The sequence below is a fragment of the Caretta caretta genome, chromosome 3 (genome assembly GCF_965140235.1).
Source record: "Caretta caretta isolate rCarCar2 chromosome 3, rCarCar1.hap1, whole genome shotgun sequence".
NCBI classification, from domain to species: Eukaryota; Metazoa; Chordata; order Testudines; family Cheloniidae; genus Caretta; species Caretta caretta.
The window spans coordinates 195730531-195738256 of NC_134208.1; the positions used below are offsets into that span (position 1 = coordinate 195730531).

The 7726-nt window shown below is 41.3% G+C and overlaps 1 protein-coding gene across 5 annotated transcripts in view; it reads left to right on the forward strand.

Moving 5' to 3' along the window:
• The window catches only part of SERTAD2 (SERTA domain containing 2), a 99338-nt gene extending 92600 nt beyond the window's left edge, over positions 1-6738 (forward strand). For all 5 annotated transcript variants that reach the window (XM_048842699.2, XM_048842697.2, XM_048842696.2 and 2 more), the window contains one exon: positions 1045-6738. In XM_048842699.2, the coding sequence (XP_048698656.1) occupies positions 1049-2005 (957 nt within the window). In that variant the 5' untranslated portion in view covers positions 1045-1048 and the 3' untranslated portion in view covers positions 2006-6738. The remainder of the gene's footprint in view (positions 1-1044) is intronic.
• Positions 6739-7726: the final 988 nt, after the last annotated feature.

Sequence of the window (7726 nt, forward strand, 5' to 3'; positions counted from 1 at the left end):
TTAAGGGGTCTAAATTTGGGCACTCTGAACTTTGGGTGCCCCAAATTACTAGTCACTTTTTGAAAGTTGTGGCTGTAGCCGTTAACTTTATGTTAAACGGGAGAATACACAGGAGAGAACAATCCTGCATTGGCAGGAGGATGGTCTAAATGACTTGAAAGGATTTTTTCCCTCATTTGTCATGTATGTGCTTTGGAGAGGTGAGACGAGCATTTCCTGGTCTAGAGTTCATTTTAATCATTTGAGTAAAACAGCAAGTTGGGGTATACATATATCCGGAATGCCAGAGAGTAGGCTCTGCGATCTCTGTGTATAATTTCTGGGAATTTTTTAAATTTAAAATAAAAAGGGAAATTCAGTATAAAAGCCCCTAAGTTAAATGCAGTGTTATGATTGGTAATGTAAATTCAAAACTCAGGGAATGATTAATGCCCGCAGTAGAGCTATATTTGAAGGCATACACCTAGCAGGGAGGAGGGCAGGACACTCAGTCTCAACGCCGCAGAGTGGATGGAAGCAGCAGCAAATGCTAGAGAGGAATGGAAGAGCCTAGTTTCTGCCCTGTGTGCCCATATTGGCATGAGAAGGATGCAACTAATGCACCTAACAGCGTGCATTAGTTGCATCCTTGTACAGTGCACAGTGTAAATGCTACAGGTGTGCAGAGGGCTGGGTTACAGTTGCTGCTGTAACCATACTTTGGATTTACTGACTTAGGTTTGTTTAAATTATCAGCCGTAGCATTGTACTAAGGTAGGTCTAGTCGGAGCAAAAGCTATCTGTGCCTAATTCTGTTCTCTCCATTGCACCAGTGTAAATCAGGAGTAACTCCATTGAAGTCAATGAAGTTACTCTAGTGGGAAACCAGTATGAGTGGGATCTGATTCAAACCCATCTGTGTCACTGATATGTAGAACATCTGCTGAGGGTAGGTAGAAACTGTTGGACACTGAGCTGTTGGTGTGAAGCATAAAGACAGTGTTTTGCTGTAAGATATAAATATTTTTAATGATTTATTGTAATGGTTTCCCCCCTCTTTTTCAGATATATGTTGGGAAAAGGAGGAAAGCGGAAGTTTGACGAGCATGAAGATGGGCTGGAAGGCAAAGTGGTGTCTCCTACTGACGGTCCATCTAAGGTGTCTTACACCTTACAGCGCCAGACTATCTTCAACATTTCCCTTATGAAACTTTATAACCACAGGCCATTAACAGAGCCAAGCTTGCAAAAGACAGTTTTAATTAACAACATGCTGAGGCGAATCCAGGAGGAACTCAAACAAGAAGGTAGCTTGAGGCCTGTGTTCATCACCACTTCACAGCCTACTGACCCTCTGGGTGACAGCTTTCGAGAGGCTCAGCCTGCGTTCAGTCATCTTGCCTCTCAGCCAGTTCACCCCACTGACCTAGTAATCACTACACCATTGGAGTCTTGCCTCACCCCAGCCTCTCTGCTTGAGGATGACACTTTTTGCACTTCCCAGACTGTCCAACATGATGGTCCTACAAAACTACCACCTCCAGCTGTCCAACCGGTAAAAGACAGTTTCTCCTCGGCCTTGGACGAAATTGAGGAGCTCTGTCCAGCACCTACCTCTACCGAGGCAGTCGTAGTAGCAACAGAAGCAGCAGCAACAACAGATGACTCTAAAGATAACTCCAGTGAGTCTAATGTTCAAAAGTCTGAGGGAGTCCAAGAGAGCAGAACAAGTGAATCAAAACTCATGGACTCTTTACCTGGCAATTTTGAGATAACAACTTCCACAGGTTTCCTTACAGACTTGACCTTGGATGATATTCTGTTTGCTGACATTGACACATCTATGTATGATTTTGACCCTTGCACATCCGCTACAGGAGCTGCCTCAAAAATGGCTCCTGTCTCAGCAGATGATCTCCTAAAAACTCTCGCCCCCTACAGCAGTCAGCCAGTAACCCCAAATCAGCCTTTCAAAATGGACCTCACAGAACTGGATCACATAATGGAGGTGCTTGTTGGGTCTTAAAGTATAACGACTTTTTATGTACCAGTATATACACTTGGTAGTATTTTCACAACCCTTCCCTCCCTCCCCGCCCCTCCAAATTCACAGCACTGTGCATGCGTCCTTGCTTGCCTTTTTTAAAAGAAAAGGATCACACTAGTTTTTGCTTCAAGCAGAGTTGGAGTGCCTTCATCCATGTATGACCACTTTCAATGTATTTTTTTAAAGTGGTTCCTCAAGGAAGACCTAATACCCTGGTATAGGAAAGAATGCATATTGTAGACAATATTACTATGATCTTACGACAAACAAATTGAATTGTAAAAGCTAAGCACAAGGATTATGTTGGGGAAAGCTGTAAATTTGCATGTGCATATTTGTCTATTTTTTCTATAAGTTTTATTGCAAGAGGTAAAAAATTTATTATTTAGATAATCTCAGTACCTTTTTGGCATTTTAGCCCTGTATAGGTTGACTTAGCAATTCAGCCCTTTGGAGGCATTAACTAGTCTTCTTTAAGTGTTGCATTTACATGGCTGTTCAGAAACTGCTGCCCAAATTTATTTTATATTTTTGTACAGATTCTGCAGTTTATTATATTGTTTTTTCTAAAAAAAAAAAATGCTGTTTATACACACAAAAAATAGCTATTTTGATAGGATTTGCTCACATAGTTCCTGCATAATTGATGTACAAGAACCACTTGTACTTTTATACAGAGTTGTAATGTTTTATATGTGTATGGTGCAAAGAGAAAAACGGATCAAATAAATCTGCAGTTGGGTCTCCCTGAATGCAAACAGTGCTTTAAGAAAGGGCTGGGGCTGTTTCACAAGAGTTTCACAAATATTTACTCGCTGCTGTAGCCACCTGTGCACTACTGTGATTTGTAAAACCTTAGAGCCATGTCTACTCCAAGACCTATGTTAAACAGTTGGCAGGAGATAATTGTGAAATTTCATTCTAAGTGTTCTCTTGTGAGATCAAGGCTACTGAAAACCTGATCCTGAAGCCAGTATGTCAAGCAAATGTATAATCTTTTTTTTTATTTTTAAGCAAAGTTTTTGGGTTTTTTTCCCCTAAATTTGGAACAGCCAATTGTCTTTGTTACTTGAAATGTGTTACCATTTTAGCAAGTCAGCATTTCCTTAGCTGAAGTTACTGCGAATGATTTTAATGGGAATATACACGCCATTTACAAACAATACATCTCTTTGTAATTTTTCTTAAAGAAGGCATACGTGGTATTTGTTCCAGTTAATTTGTGTTCAAGATTCCACTTGCCCTTTCTTGGAGCATTCTTTCTCCCTCACTGTGTTAATGAGTGCTGAAAAATGCAACTTCAGTATTACTGCAGTGAAGCTCATCTCTTATCTGCACTGGATGGACTTATCTTCGTATCCATTGCTGTTGAAACTGGAGCCAGTTGTGTTACATCACTTGGCATCTCCTCTAGGGTTCGTTTCTTGTTACCTGCTTTACACTTTATAGACCTGTTTTACAATGAATATACAGACACAGCTTTCTATGCATGTTTCCCTCCCCTGTAACACCTGAGAAGTCTTCTCATTACTGCACCAGTAGCATTTCTGTATTCATTGTGGTGTACATTTAATTTAAAAAACCGTTTGCAATGTATCATGCCTGTTGCTGAAATTGCTATGGCATTTTAATTTTTCAATGGTACTTTAGCTGATGAGTGCAGGTTACAACCTATATTGTTGACATGCCTATGGCTTCTTTAGGAATAACTTTTATATTTATTTAAGAAATTTTAAATTATGTTTTTATGTCATTTGGCAATATTCAGTCAATTCTGCTCACTTCTTGTCATGGATAAAATTGGGTCTTGTCTGCCTTTAAAAAGGCAGCTTTATAAATTGGCACTTTAAACAGGCCATATATATTTACTAGTAAATATATATAATGCACACACACAACACAAAGCAAATAGATTTTGCAATGAAGGAACTGCTACTCTAAATGCAATGCATCATACAATTAGGAAATGCTTCTAGATCCTAATTAATCAGCCAGTTTTAGTATATTTTAAAGAGAATTACTAAGTGACACAAGATGTTGATATAATCGCAATAGTTCGCTTACAATACTAGTATTTTATGACTTCAAACAGAATGGCATCAACCAACTGTAGAATTAGGGACCATTTTGAATTGCTGGCGCAGGGCCAGCTAGGGAAGGGTTGCTCTGTTTTGCATCCAGTAATGTTTGGCGGCTGTTCATTCAGCAGCTTCCATTCCTTGTGAGAGAACAGTCCTGCCACAGACTCCGCAACTTTTGTAACTGGAGCACCCAAGAAACCCTGGCTACAACAAGGTGCATCAATCTGTATACAAAACCCTAAAGCCATGCAATAATGTTGATTGTTCAGAACAATAACATGGTAAGCAGTTGATTATCGTTGTTCTAAGTTATTGTAAATCGGTTCTTAACAACTGCCCTTTCTTTGGATTAGTTAATTGTGTTTTTAGACAAGCACCATATGTTAGGCAACAGTTCAAATAAATGCCATTTTCAGAGCAGTGAACTGCTGTTTAAAAATGGTTGTTTGAAGTCTCTTTGTATTTGCAGAACAGGAGACAAGATCTCAAAATCTACTTTACCACTCAAAAGAAATCTGTGTATTCTTGGTAATAAAGTAGGGAAATCCTTAATAACAGAGTACTTAAAGGAAATTGGCAGGAGATACACAAAGAGCAAAACACCTGATTTATAAAATTAGGCAGAAGGTCAGTAATTCTTATTTTGAACTGTAACCTTTAATTCTATAGATTGAAATGCTTGTTGGAATCTTCTACTTTGGCAGTAACTTTCTTTCTATAGCATGGCCTTCTTGCAAAGGTCAGAGTATAACAGTCAGGATAAGAATTCTTTATAAAAGATGAATACCCAGGTGATGGATATTGACAATGATGTGCAATGAAGTGACAAGATGGGAGCAGAACAAAAGAGCTTTGGATTTGAAGTGATTTTTTCATAAGTTATTTATTCCTTTTTTTTTCATTGTAAATATATTTATTTTATTGTGAAGCTAACAACATCTGGATTGTAACATGTACAGAATGTATGGTAGGAATGTATTCTCTTGTAGGAATGTAAATCTGTATGAAAAGGGGATGGGAGCCTGATTCAGAGAAAATGCATTGGGTTCTATTCGGGATATGCACGGTTCACATTAATCCCCCCCGCCCCCTTTCCAGTATGGGTCTGGTTGTTTGAAATATGCAAAAAGGATGGATGAGGGAGATTTTAATACTCAAAATTACTCATAAAAATCGGGCTTGTAATGTGTCAGTTCCTTTAAAGGGGCTTGCTCTTGCACCCTTTAAAGTCGGATGGAGTCTTGAGTAGACGCAGCAGCAAGGTCAGCATACTATCGCTGTTCCTTTAGGGCGTGATCTTGTAAATGCATGAGTAAGGGCAGGTCTACACTACCACTTAAGTCAACCTAACCTGTGTCACTCAGGGGTGTGAAAAAGCCCCTGCTTCCCGCCCCGCAGCGCAAGTTTCGCTCTGTCCACACCAGCACTATATCGGCGGGAGACACTCTCCTGCTGACGGAGCTTTGGTGTCTCACCGAGGTGCCGATGGGAGAGCACTCTTCCGTCAGCAAAGCACGTCTTCACCAGACGCACTACAGCTGCATTGGTGCAGCTGCGCCGATAGAGCGCTGTAGCGTAGACTTGCCCTAAATCTTTACTCATGCAAGGAGTCCCTGTGAAGTCTGTGGGGCTATACGAGCGAGCAAGAGTTTGCAGGGTGGTGCCCTTGCTCCAGGAAGTGCAAAGAACTGACACTGCATTTGTGCAAAATGGTAAGACACGGACAAAAAGTTGTAAATGCACTTTCCAAGTGCACCATGTTTTTTTGCATGGGTTTTGATTTTACTATTGCTTACTGGGCCTGATCAGGCAGTCCTTGCTCATAAGTAATTCGCGTAGTTCTTAGTGGGAATTTTGCTAGCAATATAGGATTGGGCCCCAATAACAGTCCCTGCTCAGAGTCTGAGTGGACTGTACATATCTGTATGCAAAGCAAGGAGAGATTCCTTTTAAAAGAAACTTTGAGGAGCAGTAAAGTATTAAAAATTAAAGGCATCTATTTAGTCATGTTCCTTGCAGTAAGCTACAAAATAAGATGATCGAGACACTTTCTTCAAAAACTAAATGAGCAAATTGTAATAGTTCCTTCCTGAGAAATGGTTTAATTCACTCCAAAGAGGTGTAAACATTTATTTAATTTTGAACAGATTTCAGCATCCTGCTCTTGTGAAAGTTGCTTTCAGTACATACATTAATGAGTCTGAATGTTTCTCAGAAATTAGCTCATTTTAAGCTCCCCCCCCCCCCTTTCAGAAAATAGGCCTAATGCAAATTCTGGAATCCTTTTTAAAAAAACAAAACCTTTTTCGAGGGTTAACAATGTAATCCATGCTAGAATCTGTAAAGGCAGAGATTCTGGAAAAGGTGTATATAGTGTGACATGTTCAGTGCATGGTGGTTGAACAGGGCTTGTTATTGTCAAAAAGAAGGCTGTATTTTTTTTTCCCCCCACAGACCTTAGCGCTGTGCCTTTTCTATGCAATATTACAGACATATACATCTGAAACCAGATTACTGTATTCACATGTAGGTATGGGCTGTAATCAAAACAGTTGGACAAATGTACATGGAAATGAGCAGTCTTACTTTTGTAGTTTTATATTATACAATAAACAATTAAAAGATACAAAACTCTTGTCCCCGTTTTTTTTTTTTTCATGACCAAAACATTGTGTTAAATGGGAATCCAGACAGGACTTGGGAGACTTATTGACCGAGGAAGGACTTATTGACCCATTAGGGTACTCCATGGAAGTTAGGGGTAGCTGGGTTGGGGACAGGTGGCCTCACATAGGGTTGAATGGGACCAGTTGTGCGAGACACACGCACTCTACCCCCTAGCTCCTCTGTGGAGATTGCCCGGGAAAGGTAAATACAGCTTTGACCTGCGTTGCCTATGGAGCCCCCTCCATGGTAGGAGTTTCCTTGTAAGAGAGCTTCTCAGAGCAACCATGGCCAGTGGCAGTTGCTGGTAGCATAGCTCGATTGGAGCCACACTGGCCGAGGGGCATGAGGGAGCACAAGGCCTCCACAGGGATCGATCTTGACTCCCATTAGTTGCCTGTGCAGGGTGGCGGGGGTGGCTCATTCCCCAGGAGAGCAGACCCTGCACCCCGACAACAATAAGAGAATGTCCTCCAAGAAGATTCTGCCCTCGGAGCCCCCTCCGAATGGTTTGGCTGTCGGCAAGGTGGACCAGCCCTGAGTTTAGTGTGGGAGCAGTGTGGTCCTGGCTTTATGTTCTGTGGTATTAATCACCAAGTGTTAGATGTAGAATCAGTAGCTGCATTTGACTGGTGGGGCTGTCAGTTTACAGAGAGGAGGGAACAACCCTGCTCTCACTGGCACTGGGGCGAGCCTGAGTAACCCTGGGGCCTTCTGTGGAGTTTCCCTGGATTTCAGCTGGTGCAGCTGAGAACAGAATCCGTCCCGTTTTAAGAGACGGAAGGCACTTTAAGTTAGGACATTAAAAGCCAGCTGGAACCATTTGCTATATAATCCACTGCTGAATTTCAGATGTCACCCTCTCATCCCTTTAGGTCAGCATTTCTCAAATGCGGCCACCAGGGACTCTTCTTGTTGGCCACAGCCTCCTGGGCTGTGATGCGGGTGAGGGGGG